The 27260-nt window shown below is 38.0% G+C and overlaps 1 protein-coding gene across 1 annotated transcript; it reads left to right on the top strand.

Moving 5' to 3' along the window:
• The first annotated feature begins 18752 nt into the window (after window positions 1-18752).
• On the top strand, window positions 18753-20400 carry LOC121764703 (protein CANDIDATE G-PROTEIN COUPLED RECEPTOR 7-like). The gene has a single exon (XM_042160722.1). The coding sequence runs from the start codon at window positions 18906-18908 to the stop codon at window positions 20214-20216; it is 1311 nt and encodes a 436-aa protein (XP_042016656.1). The 5' UTR covers window positions 18753-18905; the 3' UTR covers window positions 20217-20400.
• The last annotated feature ends 6860 nt before the right edge of the window (window positions 20401-27260 follow it).

The raw sequence follows: 27260 nt of genomic DNA, 5'->3' as shown, positions 1-27260 counted from the left end.
GAATTTTGAAATTCGGTTCGGTTATTTCAGTTTTTTGGTTCGGTTCGGTTTTGAAAATACAAAAATTTCAGTTTTTCGGTTCGGTTCGGTTCGGGCGAAGAAAAAAACCGAAAAACCGAATAACCGAATTATATATATATTCTATTAATTTAATATATTATATTATATATAATATATAGTATATTCTTTTAATAAATTCTACTATATTATATATATTATATGTATTATTAATTTTATATTATATATAAATATTCTATTAGTATATATAAAATAAAATAAATTACACACACATATATATATTAATATTATATTTATTTTTTCGGGTTTTTCGGTTTTTTCGGTTTTGTTCGGGTTTTTCGGTTTTTTAAGTTCGGTGTTCGGTTTTTCGGTTTCGGTTTTTCGGTTTTTCGGGTTCGGTTCGGTTTGTATTGTGAACTAAATTCGGTTTTTCGGTTTTGACAAAAAACCGAACCGAAACCCGAATGCACACCCCTAATCTAGAGGTTTTTGGTTAGAAAACGGCTGCTGCCACGCAAACTTTGGTTGAGGTATTCTACTTCTAGACCTAGGCACATAATCAAATACTAGATCTAGGAACTGTAAACTTCGTGCAGGCATTGATCATTCTTAGAACTACGTAAATTTAAACTCACTTCCTAGACAAAGCAAACAATCACCAATTATAGCTAAACAGAACACATACCAAAGTGGTGACCAACTTCCAGAAATATCAAATACGGAAGTAAAGCTGCAACTAACAAACTAAGTTTTTAACTGACAATGACATGCATAACTTCAACTATATCAAACACGAAGATGAAGAAAACAGAGCACATACCGAGATTCAAACAAAATGTAAAATTCGGACGACGAAAACTTGCAACCAACCGGAAATAAAACAGATCTACATCTACGAGACGAAATGAAATGAAAGCACGAAAACTAGGCATAAATCCTGATCACTCTATTTCAGATCCAAACGTCGGATGCTTAATCCACTCCGGATCCAAGCAATCCGAACCAACAGCCAATCTCAGCTCCATAACTTCTGATTCAACAGATCTACTCCGATCAACACCAGAAAACAACGATTCTATTCTAAATAACAACCAGCATGTAAACCAAACATCCAATTCAGTAACCAACAAGCTCAAAGTAAACAATATCCATAACCAAAACTCAAAAGCAGCTCAAATACGGAAAACAGAAGTTGCATAAACCACAGAAGTTTCAGTCGAAAACAGAGCCGAGCTTCGAACACCGAAGCTCGGTGAAATCCACAAAATAACTAAAATAAACGGGAAATTGTTTCTTCGCCCTCTGCAAGGACGGTGTTACTCCAACGACTAACTAGTAAACAGTGACCCAGAACTACCCTACAATTTCCCCATGAAAACCCAAAAGTGTGTAACAGTGAAGTGAGCTGCAAGCTAAATCTGTTACTGAGGACCCCACCGAGAGGATCCCTCCAGATTGCATGCTTCCTTCCTTATATAGGCGCGGTAGGATCTTCTAGAAACCTTCGCAGAAATCTCCATTCTACCCTTCAGCTTCACGATCCCTCCGTCTAGCTGTTTCCTCCGAATTTGCTCACTTATTCACCATAATTGCATGGTCCTTGGAATCCACCTTCTTTGTTCCTCGACCCGGTGAATTCTTCTACACATCTGGCTTAAAACATGTGTTAGACCTTATAATTGTATGAATTTACCCCTAGACCTATGCATGAAATTAGCCTTATCAAACGACTCACACTTAAACCTTGCTTGTTCTCAAGCATGAAAGACAAGAAAACAAGAAATAAGGCAAATTTCAGTGCACAGTTCCCATGAACGACTCTACAAACAAGACACGAACAAACACCAACTACTAGACCTAGACATACTACAGACTCAAAACGAAACACTTAAAGAAAAACACATAAGCATGAACTAGTTATTGACTATTATTAAAAATCTAAACTTCAATTCTAAAGTTCTAATGTTTTAGTTTTCTCTAAATTTCTAATATATATATAATAGACATTAGACAAATAGTCAAATAGACACTACTTAATTTTAAAATAAAGAAATTTTTGGCATAAATTGAAACACAAAAGAGATTAAATAAATTTACCCTAGATGTACCCTACTTAATTTTAAAATAAAGAAATTTTTGGCATAAATTGAAACACAAAAGAGATTAAATAAATTTACCCTAGATGTACCCTACTGGCCTATGGCCCTATACTAAATAAAAATATTGATCACAAATACATAATTAATCGGGTTTAATCGGGTATTGGTCGGGTACCCTAATACGGGTTTCGGGTACACTAAACCCGAAAAATTCTAACATTAACTACCCAAACCCGTACCCGAACCCAAAATTTTAGGTTTCGGGTACCCAAAACCCGTCAGGTATTGGGTCGGGATCGGGTATACCCGAAATCTGCGGATTAAATTTGCAGGCCTAAATTTACATTATGACTTATGAGTGTGGCGGATATCAGCTAGTTCAGGTGGAGAGGCTTTGACTCCGGATGTGGCGGATCCGAGCATCTGTCAGAGGGACCTGACGGCGAAATCGGCACCCCATTCGAAAGCTTGCCGACTACATTCTCCGATTGGCGGTGTGGTGGAGGATAGAAGATGGTTTTTTTTTAAAAAAAATTATCTCCTATATGGAGAAAATTACAAATAAACTCCTATAGAAAGGAGGAAATTACAATTGATGTCAAGAGGGCTCGAACTCGGCACCTCATACAATAATGTCTAAGCTCCTTGCCGCTAGGGCAAAGGCTCTGGACACCGGATAGAAGCTGGTTCTATTGGAGGGAGTTGTCGGAGGAATCGGCATCCCCTTCAGAAGCTTTCCGACTATAATTTTCCGATGATTGTAGGCAATTCCTATGGAGAGGGATGGTAGCAGAAAAAATGCCAACACCATAATTTTAAGAGTGAACTACATCAAAAGTCTCTAACTTTTCGGTTTGTGACACTGCAAGTCCCTAACAAAAAAAATATCGTCAGATGACCCTAACGTTAAACATAATCACGAACCATGTTTTTTAGCCACTTTTCGGATGAAAATTGCCAAATGGCTTGAAGGTCATTTTTGGCAATCCCTAAATTCGTTGACATATGAATTATGTCACATTTATGTCAACAATTTCTTTTGTGATATCCTAATAAGTTATTATACTTCATACGTGATTAAAGTTTTGTCAATATTTGTACACAAAAAAAACTTCTTATATTCCTCTATTTCTAGTTAGTGGTAACAATATACTAGTTATATCAGAAATTCATTGAGAAACAACAAAAAATATGGAAAAGCGAAGTTATATATGAAATAAAACTTGAATCAATAACAAACAGAATAAAAAATATTTCATATTTAATTAAATGATACAGTATTATTTTCTTGAAACATTGACATTTAAATATTTTTTCATTATTTATCATCGAACTAATTTGTTAATGTAAGCCTAACTTTAAGACGATTTTTTATTTATTAATATTTTATTAAGAATTATAATTTAGCTCAAACTGAAATTTTTAACATCATATGAATATTCAATCTTTATATATAAATTTGCATAGTTTCTTGTCATTCATGATAAAATTGAAACAAGAGTAATATTTTGAAAATATTCAAGCATATGACATTAGCTATTTAATCCTTGTAGATTTTTTTTATATTAATAATAGTATCTGAAATAAAGACAATGTAAATTTATAAATTAATACTGCAAAATTGGGATACTATCATAATAAATAAAATCGATCGATAAATCAAGGTAGAAAAACAAATAAAAATTAGTGGAAATAGAAAACATCGAAAAATACCTGAAAATGAGTTTTATAAGGAAGAAAATGGTCTCATTTTATTATTTTCATATTAATTAATGCAGATAATAATAAATATGTATATTATAAAAAAAATTAGAAAGTGTAAATACTGACAAAATTTTAATTACGTATGAAGTACTAAAATTTATTAAAAAATTACATAAGAAGTTGCTGACAAAAATGTGGCAGAAATCACATATCAACAATATAATGGAGTGACAAAATGTCTTTTTAGGGTCTAAGGGTATTTTGGTCTGGAAAAATATGATTCGTGATTATATTTAACGTTAGGGTCCTCTGGCGCTAAAGTTTTTTTGTTAGAAACCTGCAATGTCACAAACCGAAAAGTTAGGGACTTTTGAGATAGTTCACTCATCATCTTCGCGGAATGATTTTTTTTTTATGAATTGAAAGGTTGATTTGTGTCGCACTATATAGGATACTCATATTACATCCTTTATTTGAATGGATATTAAGTAGTGATTTGGATTTTAGTTGTATGCCAACTATATATGATACATTTAATAGTATTAATATTCCTTCAACTCTCCCAAATTATATTTTCATTTCATATAGCAGTTCGGGAAATTTTCTTTAATTTTCATAAATTATATTTAACGGAAATGTATTTTAAGAGAAAAAAATCAATCTAATAATGACAAAGAAATATAACAATTATTAATTACTATGATGGACGCAATATAAAATAATAATAATAGATTAAAAAGACTCATACTAGACATGCACAATCCGAATCAGACCGCCGGTTAACCAGCGGTTCGGAACCGCCTGTTCATGAACTGGAACCGGCGGTTCGGCGGTTCAAGCGGGCCGGTTCAGGTTCAGAAATATCACGAACCGTAACCGGCGGTTCACCGGTTCAAATCGACAGTTCAGCGGTTCCAACGGTGGGATTCCAGCTAGGGCGTAGGTTTTCAGGCTAGGTGTGCAGAAAAACCGGTGGTTTACGTCAGAAATCGCAGATTTTCGCCATCAATCGAATCACTTTTTCGAGAAATACGAGACATCTAAGTCATACAAGTAAAGAGATCTGTAAAATCATAATTTTGATCAAATCACACATAGCAATACACTAGTTCCTCATATAAAATTATTAACTCTAGTTCCACGCCCCTTTGAGACCCCGAAAAGTGGACAAATTCCTTTTCTTAAGTCTTAAGAACACATACAAGATTCGTCACTACAAAAAGGATAATGGTAACCCCACCATTAACTACTTCATTTATGAATTTCATAACTGGCGGTTTCTGACGTAAACCGCCGGTTTCCGACGGTTCAACACCTTTTTCAGGTGGCAGCGTATAGGTGGCAATGTATAGGCCTGAAAACCAGTCAGAAACCGCCGGTTTTCGGCCAGAAACCGTCGGTTTCCGTCAGAAACCGTGGACTGAACCGCCGATTCAGTCCGAAACCGCCAGTTCAGGCGGTAAACCGGCCGAAATTTGAAATTTGAATTATTTTTTATTTCTTCCAATTTTACTCCTATAAATACCCTACTTCCCCCATCATTTTTACTCACCTCATTCTTGTGTTAACAAGGATTTCCTTCTCAATATCAATTTCTCTATTCTCTCATCATTCTCTCTAATTGCTCAAGTGGTTTACTACTATATTTATTGTTGTGTTCGTAATTTACCATTTATTCAATACTCCATATTTTATACTACTTCATTTTCCATTATGTCTTCTTCTCGTGGTGGACCGGGATGTGGTGATCGGGGCAAAGGAATTGCCCAAGATCAAAGTAGTCGTCCCCAAAGATCAAAGCGACCTAGTCGTCGAGAAGTTATGGAAGAGGTTTCCCGAGTGGCGGCTGAACGCATGCAAGTAAGTTCTAAAAAATAAAATTATTTTTACAATTCATAATTTCATAAGATTGAGTTTTTTAAATTTTTTTTGTGTTCCTAATTAAAACTTCAACTTATATAATATTTATAGATAAAAGAAGATCATAAGATGGCCATGCTACTCGCTGAAATGCATCAAGGTGGGGGAAGAGGTGGTGGTAGTTCCCAACAACAAGATGACGAGTACGACGTGTCCATATCGTCGGACTCAGACAACAATGATGATAGATCTCATTCTCGTATTCCATCTAGCACCGGCGGAAATGACCCGTTCTCTCAAGAAGAGACATCGGCGTTTTATGCATATTGTAACTATTGTGATAAGTCTACAAATTTGCGATTGGTGGGGGATATGGCACCCTCAGTCGTCATTTGGTGACAAAGCATCTGGTAGAATGTGCCATGCCTCTACCCAAACCCAACTAAACTTCCAACCCGGTGTCTCAGGTTCGTTAGGTACGCCTCTTTTTAAATATGATAAAAAAAAATTTGCTGACGTTATGACTAGATGGGTTGCAATGAAACACTTTCCTTTTAATGTTTATGATGACAAAAAAATTGAGGTTACTATGCAAAGTGGTTTAAACGTAGCTATCAAAAGAGTAGGTCGAATGACCGTTCAACGATCTACAGTTAGACAATGTTTGGAGAAAAAAGTTGAATTATCACGTTATTTACTCAACTTGGGACACAAAGTGAACATTTGCTCAGATGTATGGACTGATTGTTTTAATAGACATTCATACATGGGCATTACGGTTCACTTTGTGGACAATAGTTGGACTTTGAACAAGCGTTTAATTGGTTTTAGAGAATTTGAGACACCACACACTGCACCAGAAATTGCTTATTTAATTATTCAAGTTTTGAATGAATTTCAATTATGCAATAAAATATTTTCTGTTGGTTTTGATAATGCAACTGCTAACACTGCAAGTATTAATGACTTGATGCGGCTTGTGCTTCGGTTATTGGTGGTGAGTATTTTCATCAAAGATGCATATGTTATATTTTGAATTTATATGTACAAGATGCGCTTGAATTATGGCAAAAGCATGTTAGTCCTATTAGAACTGCAGTTAGATTAATCCATCAAAAGCCGCCTATTGGCAAAGCTTGGAAGAAGTATTGACATCAAAAGAAGGTAAGATATACGAATTTTACCATGGATGTGTCTTATAGATGGAATTCGACATATGATTGTCTGAATTCTACTTTGACGCATAAAGATTTTTTGTGTGATTTTTTTAGAACCTATCCCGTTTCTAATTTATATCTAGCTCATAGTTGTTGGGATCATAACGTGGCTTTATTTAAATTGTTCAAATATTTCAAGAATGCGACTATTGAATTATCAGGTGTTTATTATTGCACCGTTGTTCGTGTTTTAGAGCATTGCATATATATATATATCACTTGGTTTTAAAACGGCGATGAAAAATGCTTCATCTTCTCCTGAATTGATGTGTGTTTTATATTATATGATTGAAAAATGGCTTAAGTATTTCAGTGAGATTCCAACACTGTTTTTGATTGCAAAGGTCTTGGATTTAAAATGGAAATTAGCCGGTACCTCCAGGATTTTAGATTTTTATTATAACAATTTGAGTTCTATTGATCTTGTTCCACTTCAAGCATTGCAAGCGGATACCAATGACCAATGGGGAGTAAACCTAACCGAAATATTTCAAATAAACCTCCTGGACCGGTCAATTATCTAACAAACCTTCGAGTTTAACTTTCATGCTCTCTACACCAAATATAAAACCGAGTATAACAGTACCCACCAAGTCAGAAGACCTACCCCTCCTCAACAACATAACTTTGGCTTCACATTTCAAACCGATTATGATGACCCCGACACGCAATCTCGATTAGCCGACCTATACAGCTACAGCACCGGCGGAAGGTCGTCCTCAGCCTCAGGTATGGTAAGTGAGTTAGATTTATATTTTGATTCACTCTTTTCCTTTGGTGATGAAGGTCCTACTCCCCCACCCAAATCGACGTCCTCAGGTATGTGTATAGACATTAAGCACATTGTTAGTAACAAAACACATGAATTCAATGGTGTAGAAACATCCATACAAAGCCAAGATTACAACTTGGAGCGACATAGAGAGTTTAGCCTAAACACATGGTAGAATTTGCAATAAAACCATAGGAATCATGCTATCTTTGAGTGGAATTGGGATTCGGAGACAGATCGTTGGAATATTGGCCGGAATTTCTTCCTTCTCTGTCTTCCTCCTCTCTTTCTCTCTTTTCTCGTCCAAAATCTGTCCGAATCCCCCCAAAAACTGCCTCCAAGCTATATGAAAACTGAATTCAGCAGTTACTGCGTTTTCATATATTGGGCATGAAATTCGCCCGGCCAGGTGGCACTTTTTGATGGCTCACTGGACCTTTTGCACATTTTTTTCACCCGACCAGATGGTTCTTTTTCAGCCTATTCTGGACTCTGACGCAAACTGGGCAGTCTGTCAAACTGGCCATTTTGCACGACTTTCTTCAATGACCTTGTGCTCATTCCGAGCTTCATTCCATGTCCCGTTTCACCAACCATTCTACTTCCTACACCATAAAACATACTTTTGCGAGCATCAAACCATATACATCATGTAAAGCACTGAGAATAAAGATATACTATTTGATTCACATCAAATACCCCCAAACTTATTTGCTTGCTCGTCCTCGAGCAAGATCACATAAAACACAAAGTTTCAAAGCTCAACTCACAAAAGTTTTTCAAAAGTTTTCATCACAAAGAATCAAGTAAGGACGTGGAAGTCAAAATCTAAACCCCCAACATTTCCAATAAAAAATTCCCACCCTCAAGAACCATCACTCATCCACCTAGAATTTCAAGTCAATGTGCACTTCAAAGTAAGTTCAAGCTTAAGATCCTACAACTCAAACCGTCGTCATTGACTCGTCAACCAATACTTATCATATAGACCTGTGGATTTCAAATCAAACTTCTTTAACTCTACCAAGCCATTTACAAAACACTAATAATGTATCAGCAATAAAGTCCAAGGTCTTTAATCATAGGTTCTAATGGGACTAGGGATGAGGTAGGATAAATATGAATAGTAGTTCAAAAACTACATATTTGAGTGCCAAATTCTTCACTCCTACAACTTCCTTCCAAAGAACCAAACAATTTACATTTTACAACCCATAATTTCACTCCCCAAACTTGAGATCTTTTCTAGAAAAGATTACATCTTCAACATGCAATAGAAGTTCTAACTTTATTTCACTTTTTCTCTTCTTTTCTTTTTTCTTTTCTATTTTTTTCAAAGGCCTTGACTTTTACAATTAAAAGGCCGTCTTTTTGCTTACAAAGAACTTCATTCTCAATACTTATACATTACATCAAATCCGAAAAATCTCCAAACTTTAATAGAACACCGCCCAACACTCACAACTCAATTAACAAAGCACAAACTTGTATTTAGCACCAAAATAGTAGTAAGAGTTATTGATGAGGCTAAAATATGGCTTATTTAATAGCTAAGTAATTGACTAAGTGTTTGTACCAAAAATAGGGAATAAGCTCAAAGTGGCTTCTAGGGGGATCATTTGTTGGACTAGGCATGTGAATATTTGGCCATGGAGTTCATCCTAGTGCCTTATCGTCCCATATCATTGACACGCATGAATGCAAGCACACAACTCAATAAAGCAAATCGATCTAAGATAATTTCCACAAGACATATGACTTTCATACTCTCCTCAACTCAAGAAATCGGTTGTAGTCACAACATGCTCTTTCAAATATGAGTTTTATAAGCCGTTCGATACGCCCACAAGGCATCATCTAGCTTTTGAGACCAATCTTTTCGAGATGGCTTCACCACCTTTTCAAGAACTCTTTTAATCTCACGATTGGAGACTTCCACTTGGCCACTTGTTTGGGGATGGTAAGGGGTAACAACTTTATGCTGAACACCATACTTTCCAAGGAGGTTTACAAACAACTTATTGCAAAAATGAGTACCTCCGTCACTAATGATAGCTCGAGGTGTTCCAAAGCGGTTGAAGATGTGCGACTTGATGAATCTCAACACCACTTTAGCATCATTGGTAGGCAATGCCTCAGCCTCTACCCACTTAGAAATGTAGTCCACCACAACTAAGATATATTGCTTCACATTAGACTTAGGAAAAAGGTCCCATAAAATCTAATCCCCAAACATCAAAGAGTTCCACCTCATGGACATTGTTCATCGGCATTTCATTCCTCCAAGAGATGTTCCCAGTTCTTTGGCAATTGTCACATCTCTCCACATAGGCTTTATCATCCTTGAAGATAGATGGCCAAAAGAATCCGTATTGGAGCACTTTAAATGCAGACCGACGTGCTCCAAAATGACCGCCATATTCTGAATCATGACATGCAGATAAAATCTGAAGGTGTTCATGTTCTCCCACACACCTTCGAATCACTCCATCACTACTTAGATGAAAGAGAAAAAGGGTCTTCCCAAACATACATGCGAATGTCACTCAAAAACTTATTCTTTTGGTTAGAAGACAACCCTTCCGGCATCAAACCTGTGGCAAGGTAGTTTGCTAAATCAGCAAACCATGGCACATATGTTCCCCGAGCACTCACTTGAAACACTTGCTCATCGAGAAATTTCTCATTGATTTTTCTCTTTTTCTCATCTTCTGTCTCCTCCACGCCATCAAGTCTAGAGAGATGATCAACAACCAAGTTTTCGGATCCTTTCTTGTCTTTAATTTCAACATCAAATTCTTGCAAAAGTAGAATCCATCTCACCAATCTTAGCTTTGCATCTTTCTTGTTCATCAAATACTTAATAGCTAAATGGTCCGTGAATACTACCACCTGTTGGTTTCTGGGATTACAAGAGATACAGCCGGGCGTAATACAACCCAAAAGAAGGAATACAAAAGGGGAAACTGAACTGAAATGAAATTACAATTGAGAAATTGAAACAGTAACCGTGAATAGTTGTTTAGCCGAGTCGAGGAGCCCTCTTTCTGCAAGACGAGATACGCCCCGATAGTGCTCTTGGTTTGGCGTGTCGTCCCCAAAGATAAAACGGCTACGTCTCTGGTGAAGCAGCACCGCAATCAACAGAGCTCTGGCGAACTGGGTGGAGGAGAGGGCAGAGATTTCGACAGAAAAACAATGCAGAGAGATGGAGAGAGCTTATGCGTGTGAATGTTGTGAATAATGTGTCAAATGCAGTGGAATGGCTAGCCTATTTATAGCCCAAAGAGCACCCAAAGACCAATTACCCAGATCCAAGTCCAAGTCCAAGATCAAGTCCAAGATCAAGATCGAGATCGAGATCGGGCCCGGGGCCTGCAGACCGCGACCGCGACCACGAGCACGGGCTCGGGCGGGCGGCAACGGCGCGCGCGCGCGTGGGTGGGCTCTTTCACCCATCTTGGTCCACTATAATTATTAAGTAACATAAAGTCACTTAATTTAAGCATATTAAAAGATGTGTCAGTTCTCCTATGTGGGATAATTAAGACTAGTTAATTATTCCCTAAATTCAAACTCCAAGCTTTAATTAAAAGCTAATTATGCTCAAATTTAATCCACTATTTCTCACTCACCGGAAATCGGATTTGAGAATGTGAATATACTACATTTATCTACGTAAAATGTAGATCGACGCTATATCATTTAATTTCACAAAATTAGATGTCTCGTCACTTTTATTATTTGGTCAAAATCCATTGATCGGGCATATATTATTCCATGATTTCTACACCACCTTCGTACCTAGTAGATAAGCACGAAACTTCTCAAATGCAAAGATGACAGCTAGCATTTCTGTCTCTGTTGTAGTGTGATTAAATTGAGCCTCATTGAGTACTTTGCTAGCATAGTAGATGGCATGTAAAACCTTATCTCTTCTTTGGCCTAAAACGGCCCCCACGGCATAGTCTGAAGCATCACACATTAACTCAAATGGCTTCGACCAATCAGGTGTGATAATAATGGGAGCTTCAACTAGCTTTTTCTTGAGAATCTCAAATGCCTCAAGACATTTATCATCAAAAACAAACTTGACATCCTTTTCAAGTAAGTTGCAAAGTGACTTTGCAATCTTTGAAAAATCTCTTATGAATCTTCGGTAGAATCCCGCATGTCCAAGGAAACTACGGATGCCTTTCACATTTGTTGGAGGTGGCAATTTTGAAATCACATCAATCATTGCCTTGTCCATTTCCAAACCCTTTTGTGATACATTATGACCTAACACAATTCCTTCATTCACCATAAATTGACATTTTTTTCCAATTAAGCACTAGGTTCGACTCTTCACATCTTTGTAGCACACGACCCAAGTTGTGTAAACAACGGTCAAAAGAAGAGCCAAACACGGAGAAGTCATCCATGAAGATCTCCATAATGTCCTCATTCATGTCGGAGAATATTGCCATCATATAACGTTGAAATGTAGCTGGTGCATTGCACAAACCAAATGGCATCCGGCGGAAGGCATAAGTACCAATAGGGCAAGTGAATGTCGTCTTTTCTTGATCTTCTGGGGCAATTGCAATTTGATTATACCCCGAGTATCCATCCAAGAAGCAGTAATGAGAATAACCCGCTATCCTATCAAGCAACTGATCCATGAATGGCAATGGGAAATGATCTTTCCTTGTTGCTTTATTCAATTTCCGATAATCCATGCAAACTCGCCATAAATTTACCAACCTTGTTGCCATCGATTCATTTTTCTCATTAATCTTCACGGTTATTCCCCCCTTCTTGGGTACACATTGAACATGACTCACCCACTGATTGTCAGAAATTGCATAGATCATCCCGAAATGTAACAACTTCTTGCATAATAGGATTTAGTCTCCTTTGTTTATCTCTCACTGGTTTAACTTCATCTTCCATGAGAATTTTGTGCATGCAAACTGCAGGGCTAATTCCTTTAATGTCAGCAATTGACCATCCTAGAGCTTGCTTATGAAGCTTCAAAAGCTCTATAAATATTGACTCCTCCTCATTATTCAACAGAGTCGACACGACAACTGGGAGTGTCTCATTCTCACCCAAAAATGCATACTTGAGATTTGATGGGAGAGCTTTTAATTCAAGCTTGGGTGGGACTTCGATAGAAGGTCTCAAATCTACCACACAAACATCCACAACATTGTTTATTTCCTCTTCATAATTGTTCTCTTCTTTGAAGTCAACTTTCATTAGGGAACCAAAATCTTGTTCCAAACTCCCTTCATCAAACACACTATCGTCATTTTGCACCGAACAACAACTCTTCTCGAAGATGCATCGATCAAGAACATCAACTCGAAAGCTTGCCTTAGCATCACTTGGATGTTTCATCACTTTATCTACATTGATAGTCACTTGTTCACCATTGATTCTGAAAGTGACGGAGTTATCTTTTGTACCAAGTAGCACATCTCCAGTAGCAAGAAAAGGTCGCCCAAAAAGAATGGGAACTTCCTTATCTTCAGGCATGTCTAAGACAATGAAGTCGACAGGAATGATGAACTTGTCAACTTTCACTTGCACATCCTCTACAATCCCAGTTGGCTTCACAATCCAGTGATCAGCCAATTGAAGAGCTATGTCTATGGGCTCAATTCTCTTCTCCAATCCAAAGGCACGAGCAGTTTTCAATGCCATTAGAGATATTCCCGATCCTTGATCTTAAAGGCATTTTGTGAAGATGGTATCCCCAGTTTCACAAATCCCCCCGGATCACTCTTCTTTCTTGGCATCATTCCCGAAATTAATTGTGAGCAATTCATGCTCAACGCAACAATTCCCTCATCTTGAAGCTTCTCCTTGTTTGCCATCATGTCTTTGAAGAACTTGGAGAATTTAGGGAAATTGGTGAAGAGATCAAAGAGACATCCACATTTATCTTCCTTATCACATTCATCATCCATTCGAAGCTCTTCTCTTTAGGAACTCTCTTCCTCCTCTTTGGTGGATACAGTAGAGGTGGAATGTGATCGGGAAAATTGAACTTGCTCTTGGGATCTTTTGCTGGGCTTAAAGTAGCCTTCTTCTCTGAACTCATGTATGCTTCTTCTATCTTCTCTCCTTTTTCTTCAACTGAAAATCTTCCATAAGATTCAGATTCCATACCAATTACCTTGTTGCCGGATGCAGCCCCTTCTTAACCATGTTGTGCCTTCTGCACTACCTCGGGACTTCTCTTACACACCTCGTCCGCCCCTGCGTGCGAGGAGTGCAAGCCTAACATCTCATCCGCCCCTGCATGTGAGATGCCGGAAGACCCTTAGTCGTCCATGAATGGCATAGAATCTAAATCCTTTCCACTTCGAAGAGTAACCGCTTTACATTGTTCGTTATCTTTGGGATTGGGCACAGTATTACTTAGGATGGTAGCCGAAATTCTCGTATGAGATGTTGTAGCAAGCTACCCAATTTGAGTTTCAAGATTCCTCATTGTAGCCTCGAGCTTCCCAAACTTTTCCACTGTCTTGTCCCTAAAGTACTCGTTCTCCTTTTGACTCTTGGTCATAAATGAGAGAATCTGTCCCATTTGATCATCCGTAGAAGACTTTTTCTCAAAACTTGTTCCTCCATTGATTAACCAAAGTGTTGCTTGAACCAGCTTGATTCCAATTTGCTTGTTGAGGCCTCCAATTTTGCTGATTGTTGTATTGATTACCTTGGTTGAAACCTTGAAGGTTACCAATATAATTTACATCTTCCATTGGTGCTCCTTGCAAACTTGGTCATTGATCTGTATAATGTCCTCCTTGGCATACTTCACACTTCATCACAGGTGTAGCTTGGGGTTAGGGAGCCAATTGCAAAGATTTCACAGCTTTTGTCATTAAAGATATTTGAGTACTAAAATCAGCCATTTGAGCCTCTTTAGCTAACACTCTTTCAGAATCCTTGGTAGCACCAAATGTATCTCCCGCAGCTACATTTCTTGGATTATGCCAGTTCCTCTGATTGTTCGCTAATCTTTGAAATAACGCTCCCACTTCATCATGGGTCAAATCATCCAAGTTACCACTTGACCCTGCAGTCACCAACCTTGTATCTTCATGATTGGGTCCTTTGTAGAATTTCAAAAGGTCATGCCCCAGAGGTAGTCCATGACTTGGGCATTTCCTTAACAATTCTATAAATCTATTCCAAGCTTTGGCAAATGACTCATCATATTTTTGCCGGAATGAAGTGATTCCCTTTCTCAACTTTTCAATCTTCATTGGAGAATTGTACTCCAAGATAGACATGCCCACGGTTCTTAAACCGGCGGTTCAGGTTTGGAACCGCCGGTTCTGGTTTCGAGAAATGTGGAACTGGAACCAAACTATGAGGCTATTTTACTGTTCCGGTTTCAGTTCGAAAACCGGCAGTTCCGGTTCCGGTTTCGGTTGGCCGGTTTTGTCGCAGTTTTTTACGGTTCCGAACCGCCGGTTTCCAGAGGTTTTTCGCGGTTCTGGCTAGATTTCACGGTTTTCTGACAGTTTTTCACGAGCCGTCTAGAACCGGCAGTTCAGGCACGGTTTCGGTTCGTAAAATTTAGAACCAGAACCGGCCCGCGGTTCAAAATATGGTGGTTTCGGTTCAAGAAAAAAGTCACGGTTCTGGTTCGGAACAGGAACCGGCGGTTACGGTTCCGCGGTTAACTGCCGGAACCGGAAACCTTGGGCATCTCTACCCCAAGAGGAACTTCGACTTCAAATCTTCAAATGTTTCAATATCGTAGCCCGATAATGAGTCATACCATTCCCTTGCTTTCTCTCTCAATGAGAAAGGGAATAAAACTCTCTTGATCCGATGATGCTCCACATTTGGAGGTATATGAGGGTTTGTCAACTCATAGAAGGCATTCAAATGGCTCATTGGATCTTCATCATCAAGACCACGGAAAAGGTTTCCTCCATTCGCCAAATTGATGTAGTGAGGTGGAATGTTGACATTGTTAATTGCATAAGCAAACTCCCCTGGGTGTACAACTCCCGATCTAAGGATATCTCCAAACCTTCCCACAGGTGGTGGGCCATCATTGTACTCATCCTCAGCCATTGATTTTGTTTCTGATTGTGTCCCAAAACTACTTTCTGAACTTGAGCGGAAAATGGGATTCTCTCTGACTGGACTTTGATAACCCAGATGATGCTCTACTTCTAGACCTCTCGGTACTCTTCTATGATATGTGAGCTGATTAAACGGTGGTGTACCCCTTGATCTAGTGTGCATTCACAATTCTCTCTTTTTTTTTATGAAAAAAAAACCTACACAACAAAAAAGAAACCAAACACAACACAAGTATATTACACTACTACTGAAAGCGAGACCTCTCGACAACTTCGGGGTAAGTCCTATAAAATGTGTGTGCTCGATTTGCGTAAACAAAAAAAATTAATAAACTAATAGTTAGAAAAATATCACCTAAAAAACACACTCTTTCGTCTTCAAGTCCGGACATATTTTAGAGTATCTAGACCAGTTCACACAAATTATCAAGTTTAATTAATTAACTCTAATAATACTACAAAACTGCAAGATTACAGTGCCGTAGTAGTATTTCAAGTGTCGATCCACAGGGAAGTGAGAGATTGATTACACTTAAAAGCATACAAAAACATGCAAAGGTTTGATTTTTGATTTTGAAAGTTGTTGACAAAATAAAGCTACAAATTTACTAAAGAAAAACTTTTCAAATGGGAAAACATACCACTCCAAGTTGCTCACTAGACTTGTATTGTTCTACACCTTTAACAATGAAACATATGAATGGATTAAAACATCAACCTAATCACATACACTGAACATGTACACGATGAGTAGTTCACAATTAGCTGAATACATAACCTATGAACCAATTTTCAATGTCTATAAACTCCCGCGGAAGCGCTGGAGAAATACACATCTACTATAATCACCTATTTAATCCACTATCAAATTATCATCTGAACAATTCTAATTCAATAGCATGCCAACAATCAAGCATTCCTGAACTATGTTAAAGAGACAATAGCAAAAGAAAGAATAACACTACATTATTAGCCAAAAACATAGTGTATAGACATTAAGCACATTGTTGGTAACAAAAGACATGAATTCAATGGTGTACAAACATCCATACAAAGCCAAGATTACAACTTGGAGCGACATAGAGAGTTTAGCCTAAACACATGGTGGAATTTGCAATAAAAACCATAGGAATCATGCTCTCTTTGAGTGGAATTGGGATTCGGAGACAGATCGTTGGAATATTGGCCGGATTTTCTTCCTTCTCTTTTTCCTCCTATCTTTCTCTCTTTTCCTCTCTCATTTCTCGTCCAAAATATGTCTGAATCCCCCTAAAAACTGCCTCCAAACTATATGAAAACTGAATTCAGCAGTTACTGCGTTTTCGTACCCGGCCGGGTGAAATATTGGGCATGAAATTTATAATATTTGTGTATTTCCTCATACTATATGCTTTCAGGGTTAGGTGAGACGACTGCAAATTCTAGAAAAAAAAATGATCCATACATCATGGACGTGCTAATTCATTATCACAATACCTTTGGTTCGATTGTGTGCTAGATGACATAAGAGAAGTTAATAGAAGTGACAGAAGGAGCTAGAAATCTATGAGACTTCTATAGTGATTTCAGTAACATACAATGACTTGAATGACTTGATTTGATGCAAGTAACGTCATATTTGATGTTGATCCATAAAAAGCAAAAATAAATTTGGATTTGATGCATATTTGAAGAAGTTTTCTACTAAAACTCATTTTTGGTATATGTCTTACCTTATGTTCACTAATTAATCAATTTTAATAAATGGGACCATCCGCATACGAGTTTTTGGATGACTTATTATTATTATTATTATTATTATTATTATTATTATTATTATTATTATTATTATTATTATTATTATTATTATTATTATTATTATTATTATTATTATTATTATTATTATTATTATTATTATTATTATTATTATTATTATTATTATTATTATTATTATTATTCTTATTATTATTATTATATTATTATTATTATTATTATTATATTATTATTATTATGATTATTATTATTATTATTATTATTATTATATTATAGTATTATTATTATTATTATTATTATTATTATTATTATTATTATTATTATTATTAGTATTATTTATTATTATTATTATTATTATTATTATTATTATTATTATTAATTAGGATGGATTTTATCCAATCAAAATATTGCTATAACCATTTTTAAGCTAATGATTTAAATAATTTTATTAAAATAACATATTTAGATTTCAATAATAATTAAATTAAGAGGAAACCAATAATGCATTATAAAAAATTACTAGTACTACTATAATAGCTTTTCTTCGACGTTTTTGACCACGTTCCCAAATCGAACGAGATCCAAAAGCATTTCCGGAACAAAATATTTAGGGTATCCACAATAGGGGCGGCGCGCCGCCGCCGCGGCTATCTATAGTGCAGAAAGCGTCCGCCACGGCGTGGACTGATGGGAGGGGGCGGAAGGGCCATCGCCGACTACTCGGCGAGGACACAGCGGGTGGGGAGCGGCGCGGCTGTCCGCCGGTTTTTTTATTTTTTATTTTTTATTAATTTTAAAATTTTATTAATTTTGAAATTTTATTAATTTTTATTATAAATACCCTTCTCCACATACATCTTCACACCCATTTCACTCTCTAATTTTTCTATCTCTAAAAATGCACGGTGGAGACGAAAAATCACCCGACACCGACGAATCGGGATATGCCAACTATCCTCTTTTCCAGCCATGGAGATCGAGTCCAACTCCCCCTCCCCCTCCCCCTCCCGTGGAGATCGAGTCCCACTCCCCCTCCATTCCAGTTGTGGTCGCCGATAATTTTAATTATAATTGAATTAAAATATAAAAAAATAAAATAAAGTGAAATGTGGTAAAAAAAATGTCTACTATTATTGTAGAAACTTTTTTAAATAAAGTGAAATGTGGCAAAAAAAAGTGTCTACTATTATTGTAGAAACTTTTTTATAGCCGCGAACAAATTAGAAGTGATTGAGTGACAAAAAAAATTGACTTGTCCAGAGGAAGCGTCCTCCCTATCGTGGATACAGTCTTGAAATCAACTCCATCGATCACTCTTCCCTTCTCTCTCCCCAATTCCCCATTTCCAATCCACCTTCTCCACCAATTCCTCCGCCGCGAATCGAAGATGAGGAACCTACTCCCCGTGCTCCTTCCGCTCCTCCTCCTCCTCGCATCCTTCGCCTCCGCCGAGATAAAAAATCTCAAAATCTCCTCCGATTCACGCCCTATGATCCTCTTCGAACGATTCGGATTCACGCACACTGGTCAAGCATCCATCACCGTCTCCTCCGTCTCCGTCATGTCCAACGTCGCCTCGCCGGAGCCGTCACGTCTTGGTTTCTTCCTCCTATCGGAAGAATCCCTAATTCAGGTTCTAATTGAGCTCCAGTCTAATCCTTCCTTTTGTGTCCTCGATTCCAAGTACATTAATCTCCTCTTCACCTTCCGCGATCTGTCGCCGCCGCCTCACTCCTCCTTCTCCCACTCGTACCCGATCACATCTCCCAACGAGTACTCTCTCTTCTTCGCCAATTGCGCTCCTGAATCTACGGTGTCGATGAACGTGCGAACCGAGCTGTACAATCTCGACGGCCGTGGGGATGAAAAGGACTACTTATCCGCTGGTTTAACTCAACTGCCGTCGTTGTATTTCTGTTTCTCTGTTATATATGTAGTGTTTCTGGCCTACTGGATCTATGCGTTGTTGCAAAATAAGAAGTCTGTTCATAGAATCCATTTGCTTATGGGGCTTCTGGTTGTTATGAAAGCATTGAATCTGCTTTGTGCTGCCGAGGATAAACATTATGTGAAGGTCACCGGGACTCCACATGGATGGGATGTATTGTTTTACATTTTCCAGTTTATTAGGGTTGTTTTGTTGTTTACCGTCATCGTCTTGATCGGTACTGGATGGTCGTTTCTGAAGCCATTTTTGCAGGAGAAGGAGAAGAAGGTGTTGATGATTGTGATCCCATTGCAAGTATTGGCCAATTTTGCATCAATTGTGATTGGGGAGACTGGTCCCTTTATCAAGGATTGGGTAACTTGGAACCAGGTGTTCCTGTTGGTTGATATAATCTGTTGCTGTGCCATTATTTTCCCAATTGTGTGGTCTATTAGGTCATTGAGGGAGACATCAAAGACCGATGGGAAGGCTGCTAGGAACCTGTCTAAGCTGACTCTGTTTAGGCAGTTTTACATTGTTGTAATTGGGTATCTCTACTTCACAAGGATAGTAGTGTTTGCTCTCAGAACCATTGCTGCCTACAAGTACCAATGGGTGGCTAATGCCGCTGAGGAGATTGCTAGCCTTGCTTTTTACGCTATAATCTTTTACATGTTTAGGCCGGTTGAGAAGAATGAGTACTTTGCACTTGATGAAGACGAGGAATCTGCTGCAGAGATGGTTCTTAGAGATGAAGAATTCGAGCTTTGAAGTTGGAGATTAAGTGCTACTCCTTTTTTGCCTGAATATTAGAGTGCGAGTGATTTGGTAGATTTGCTACAAAATCTGATTTGTGTAACTGTTGCACTTCTTCCTTACTTTACATAGAGACAGATTTGAGTTTGTCTTACAGTGGTCTCTCTTTTGCATAATGTAAGTTTCTTATTTGTTTATATGTCATAATTTCTCAGCCTTAAGATATTCCATTAATCCAGTAGCTGACTGCTGGCTATTTGACTGTATGTTGTTTTTTGCTATAGAGTCTCATTATTTTCATTTGCTCTTGATGCTGTCTCAGTCCACTGCTACTAAATTGAATTATTAGTAATTAATTAGATCTTATTTCCATTCTATGGATATGCTGTGGTAAGTGCAGTTATAGTTTTAGCTTATATGTTGGAGAACTTTTTTCCCCCTGGTGGGGTCACCTGTATTTTCCTTCATACTTGTGTTTAATTTGTGCCTTTGAATCCTGGTTTCTGCACACATATGCATGATGGTGTTGGCTGCCATCTTGAATATAGGCTTGCAAATGCAAGATCTTAGAAATATACGGATTAGATGTTAACAGAATCACATTTTGTATATGGATCTGGAGAAGCTAGTCTTATCCAACGTATAGTCGCATAGAGCTTAATTAGGAGGTGCTGGTGTTCAGTTCTGATACTGAAAGCTAGTGCAGCTAGTTTTAAGTTCGCTATTCTTTCAGTTATTACTTGAGTTTTTATTGAATGTGAAATTACCGGATTTCTTCCTAGTATTAATTTTCTTAGTTGAACTGACATACAGCCTTCCATGACCATTTGACATTGAAAGATAAGTACAATCAGAAACTTGGATTCGTGATAGAACTAGTTACATTGCATATCTATATTAATTGAGGAAACCTTTGTAATTGATTCCCACTGATTTGTTTTACTTAGTTTGAGTTCATGCTGGTATTTCTGATGTGGTATGTCTATGTTGTCACCTTTGCGTTGTGATAGGCTAATGTCTTGCTAAAATTGTACTAGCTGAAATGATATGGATGCGCATAAATATCTGGTGTGCAGCGATTATGGAATATTGATGCCGTCATTGTTTCTTTGAATACTTTGGTTTCATGTCATGTTTGAAGTTTAATTCCCAAGATATCCAATCAAAAATGTGTGCAATAAGATTAAGAGCATTCACAACAAGGTATGGAGCGGGCCGCCTATTGTGGCTCGGCGGGGGCAGTGTCCCTGTTTAGGGGGGCGGGATCTGGCTGGTGCTGCTCCGAGCCATTATTGACTAAGTTATTCCTAATTGTTTATATGAAAATTGATATAATGCTCATCGGGTCAAGCTAACTCAATGCATGTCTGACTTGCGTCCCAATGTATTGATATGATCCCATCTTTTATTTTCGTAACTTAATAGATATCTTGGACTTTTTTCCTGACAAAAATTTTAGTTCACTGTAAATTCCAGAATTAAGGACCTATAATGGCATTACTTTATTCCTAAAGAAAATTCTAAAAAAATACTGCATTGGTTGTAGTTATTTTAAATATACTCACACTCCCTATATCCTATATAAGCCGAGTTGTATTTCTTTTTTCGTCGTCCCATTATAAAAGCATTTGCAATAAAACTACAAAATGAGGCTGAGGTCACAAATTTTTCCAGCCACCCCGATTTTAGCAGCATTCTGGACCCTTCGTCGCATTTTGCAATTGAAATGCGTGGCCTTATAGTAGGTAGCATCAATTTTTTTTTAAATAATTATTTAATTTTTAATACGTTTTTCTATCTGTAAATACCTTTATCTTTCTTATTTTACTATTTCCATTTTCATTTTCTCTCATTCTCTCTTTCGAACTTTATTTCCCAAATGAGTTCCAACGAGAGCAACTCTTCTCTGATTCGACTTTAGCAGCGGAAGAGGAGTACATGGAAGAGTTATCTGACATTATTACGAAAGAAAAGTAGAAAGGCCACCTGTGCCAATCCATCATCGTAGGTGTGTGCGTACAAAGAGCATGTCATTGCCATTGAACAACTAGACGTGGACTACTTTGTTGAGCAACCACGGTGGTGCGTAATAATTTTTCAGCCCCATTTCAAAATGCACCAATCTTTTTTTTTGCACGTTGCAAATATGCCAATGGAACCTGATGATTATTTCTAGAAACATCTCGAATGTTTCAGAAGGCACAGGCTCTGGACTCTGCAGAAGTGCATAACTGCAACTAGGCATTATAAAGGGGCGTCATATCAGTTTGATGATCTGTTGCAAATGCAACTGGTCATGAATGCGTGAAGAAATTTTGTTGAGAGTTGTAGAGGCATTCCATGACACATATTTGGGAAGCCCTACCCAGGGATGAGAAAAAAAATACCGAAATACTGCATTTACTGTACTGAAAAAATATCAAAAATACCAATTTTTTGGTATATCGCTATTTTCGGTACGGTATGATACTGTACCGAATGGTACAGTAATGATATCAATTTTTTTATACCACGGTATAACGATTTTCGGCATATACATGTACAACATATATTGAAACGTTATACATATATATAGGGATGTATTCAGATTAATGTATAAAAAGCTGTTAAAATGGAAAACTAATTACATCCCTTGATTAAGTGTGATCTAATGGTTAAAATAAGATCCACTTGGAATTAATTTAAATAATTTAAAAAAATAAAAAAGGGTATAGATGGTAGAGCAAAAAAAGCATAAGTTATGCCTACCCCATGATTCACGCCTCCCATGCCTTGGTAGTTACATTCCATTGATTTATTTTCCATTTTTAATCTTGAATATATTAGTTGATTAACTTAATTATTTTTGCAGCATTTTTATATCAACCAATATAATTATTTTTGCAACATCTTTATATCAACCAATACATCAAGTCCTTATGATGGTTATGTTTAAAAGTGACGATGTACATTATTATACCATTTTCGTACATTATCTTATATAATTTCTGTTAGTATCATTTGGTTTTGGTTTCAGACGGAACTTGATGTACGAATATGATTTTGAAATGTACGAAAGAATTAGTTTGATGTCTTGCAGCACGTTGAATCCATATCCTTTGGATTTAGCATTCCATCGGGCTAAGTTGTAGTACCGACTGACTAACGAAAACTTCAATAAGTAGGGAGATAACTCTTTTCCCTTAGGGTTTAGCAATCCATTTGGCTAGGGCATATTACCAACAATTTCCTATAATTTCTGTTTTTATCCTTTGGGTTTTTGGTTTCACACGGATCATGATGTACGAACGACTTAGTTTAATGTACAAAAAGTTTAGTTTAATGTCTCGTAGCGCGTTGCATCCATACCCTTTGGGTTTAGCAATCCATCGGGCTAGGTTGTAATACCGATTGACTAACGAAAACTTCACCAAGAGTAGGGAGATAACTCTTTTCCCTTATGGTTTAGCAATCCATTTGGCTAGGGCATATTACCAACACATTCCTATAATTTTTGTTTTTATCCTTTGATTTTGGTTTCATACAGAACTTGATGTACGGATATTGTTTGGTAATGTATGAAAGACTTAGTTTAATGTACAAAAGAATTAGTTTAATGTCGATATTAATGTATGAAAATGTTATTTGAATGAATGAATCTCAGACATTAATGTAATTAAATTAATTAATAATGTATATACATATATAGCTACATCATGTCGCAGTGAATGATATTTTGAAGTCATGTACAATTATGCACGTATAATGTATCATGGGTTGGGAAAGGTTGCATGTCCTCCTTAAAGTCCTCATCACCAAGATTTTTTGGGCGATTTGTACCTATTCAAAAATATTGCCATTTGGGAGATTAGACTACAAGCAATATCAAACCTAAGTACGAGGAGGTTAAACTATAAGCAACATCAAACAAAAGTACATCAAATAATAATGTAGATAATCAAGTGTACGCGATGTACAGAACATGTTCACCAATGTAGCAGTCTATATCAGAGGTAAATAATGTACATCTGGGATTGTATAATGTAGCAATCTATATCAAAATAATGAACAACGAGGTTTTGTTAGTAAGTCGGTACTATACCCCAGCCCATGGATTGTTAAACCCTTTAGGGCATGCATTTAACTTCCGCAACATATTAAACTCATTATAATCTATATTAATATGAATGTGGCATATACATTAAACAATCATAATGATACATTAAATTCAAAGAAGTATTCACAGTGATTGTTTGATAATCGTACATTAAATAACCATAATCGTACATTACCGAATTAATGTACCAATTTGTGTGAATAATGTACACGACCTGAATGTAAAAAAACATTCAATCGGCAACAAGCACTCACCAACATCACATTACAGTCGAAATCACATTTAGAAAGATGGTTTAGGGTGAATTTAAGCACTACATCAAAGTGAATTTCACCACTTTAGATTCCCTAATATGTACAATCACAGGCGAATGAACAACATTCAAATCCACAAAACTAAAAAACAGTACAAATCGGAACGATAATTGCATAGCAACATAAATTTTCAAAAGCATGAATTTAGAGCACAAATAGACCTCTCAATCAGACATAAATCAAAATTGATATCCAATAATGTACATAAATAATCAAATTCTAGGTCCAGAAGTGTAGAATAAACTGAAATTTGATGAAAATTTCTCGCTTTTTGGCTTTACCTTTCACGCCGCCGTTGGAGCTCTAGAGTCGACCGATTCGCCGTCGTCTGAACAAATTCACCGCCGTCTACACCGTTGATGGGGTACGTACTAAACAAGCCCAATAGCAGTGACGGCCCATCAGCCCAAAGCCCAAGGAAGAGTATCAGTTCGGCATTACCAAAGAGTTCGGCCCCAGCCTACAGCTCGGTAAAAGCCGACCAATCAAGCTCTACTCTCAGATCGGCAAAAGCTGCTCGGCAATAGTTCAGCAGTTCGGTCTCAGTATTCGACCGAACTGGGAGATAGTGGACTCATGCAGAACCTCCACGACCTCCACTACACGATCTATTTAGTGGTGTCAACTCATGCAGGATCTCATGCAGGATAGCGGACCAAACAAAGAGATAGTGGACCCATGCAGGATCTCATGACCTCCACGACATCCACGACCTAGTTAGTGGTGATGCAAGCCACGATCTTAGTTCAATGTATAAATAGAACTTAGATCAGATAGACTAAGGGAGAAAAAAGCTCTCTAGACATCAAATATCATATAGCAAGTCTGTATTTGTAAGCTGTAAACCAGATCAAGCAATACAATCTTGCCCTCCTTTCTTCCCGTGGACGTAGATTTACCTCAGTAAATCGAACCACGTAATTCCTTGTGTCGTGATCTATATTTTTTACCTGCATTTATTACCATCAAAAATTCGTCCAACCATCACTGGCGCCGTCTGTGGGAAACAGAGAACCAAATTTCTGATAAAGCGAATTTTTGACCCTTTTTCCACCCCAAAAAAAAAAAAAAAAAATGCATACCAGATCACGTAACACCCATAATACCGTTCGTGATAACCATGAGGAAGCTAGTCCAGCCCGCAGGTCTGGAAAACAGCCTCGGGAGAAATCTACTTCCAGTTCTCACGGAGAAGGAACAAGCCGCTCAAAGACTCATCGCACCGAGTCTTCCCAGCAGCCCGATTTGAACGAGGCTGTCAAGTTGTTTTTGGCCGAGAAGCAGGAAGAGTTCTTAATTTTCCTGCAAAAGGGCCAAAAGCCGGAGACGAAAACGGTGGATTCTCCCTCCTCATCCAGACATGAAAGTCACTACCGCAGTAGTGTCGTGTCTTCCAGGAAGAAGAATCCTCAACCCCGACATGTTCCTGTTCCTCCTCGGTACCGGAATCACAGGAGAACTCCATCTCCTCCATACCGAAGAGATGTCGGGTTCGCCATGTACGGAGCATTGAAGACTCCGTTCTCGGACGATATCACCCGAACTCCCTTGCCACAGAACTACCGAACTCCGTCGATGACTTATGACGGGTTAGTGAATCCTCATGACTTCCTGGGACGCTATCAGTATAACATGGCGAACCAGGGTCTCAATGAGGTCCATATGTGCAAGCTGTTTCCCGAGCTGCTTATCGGGAACGCAAGAAGGTGGTTCGATAGCCTCCCCCAAGGCAGCATTAGATCTTACCGAGATCTAATGGATGCTTTCCACATGAGGTTCTTTCAGAAAGCGGAAGCCCGAATCACTTCGGCTCAGCTGCTTTCTATACGTCAAGGTCGCGACGAAAAGATCAGCGACTTTATGACGAGATTCCACAAGGAATGCCTACAAGTAGATGATCTCAATGATCTACTTATCATTTCGGCATTCCAAAATGGAATCCTACCCGGAGCTCTCTACAGAAAGCTCGTGGAATGCAGTCCGCAAACAGCTCAAGAGATGTGGGACATTGCGGACCAGTTCTCTCGTGCCGATGAGGCAGACCGTCGCAAACGGTCTTTAGACAGCTCATCCCGAGGAGACAGGAGGAAGCCCGATCATAGCGATCAGGGACATCCTCGCCGAACTCCTTTTGGCGATCAGGGACATCCTCGCCGAACTCCTTTTGAAAGGATTCAAAGGACTCCGGTGCAAGACCGATTGGGGCCACGTCTCAATCCTGAGAAGCCGCCCGCTCAGTTCGTACCATTGAACAAGTCGAGAGCGGAAATTTTCGAACTGCATTCCGATATGTTCGAAAAAACCAAAGCGGATGACGAAATCGGCCGCGCGTCGACCTCAGGATCAATATTGCTCCTTCCATCAAGACCACGGTCACGATACCGAGGAGTGCCGACATTTGGCTGCAGGTATTGATGCTCTTGTGAAAGCAGGGACGTTAAAAAAATACCAAAGCAAGCAGCCGAAAAAGAACAAAAAGCAGAGAGGTGCGAACTGCGCTCCTCAGGATCCGAAAAAGCAACAGGACCCCGAAGACGATGACGAGCTGCAATATGATGGAGTAATCCTGACTATTGATACTCTCCCTGCCGGGAAGACTAAATCGTCCCTGAAGTCAGAGCGCAGAGGCTTCAATCGAGAGGAGCCAAC

Source organism: Salvia splendens, chromosome 2 (genome assembly GCF_004379255.2).
Source record: "Salvia splendens isolate huo1 chromosome 2, SspV2, whole genome shotgun sequence".
Classification (NCBI taxonomy): domain Eukaryota; kingdom Viridiplantae; phylum Streptophyta; class Magnoliopsida; order Lamiales; family Lamiaceae; genus Salvia; species Salvia splendens.
The sequence above is the reverse complement of the archived record's forward strand: the minus strand, read 5'-3'. Positions and strand labels throughout refer to the sequence as shown.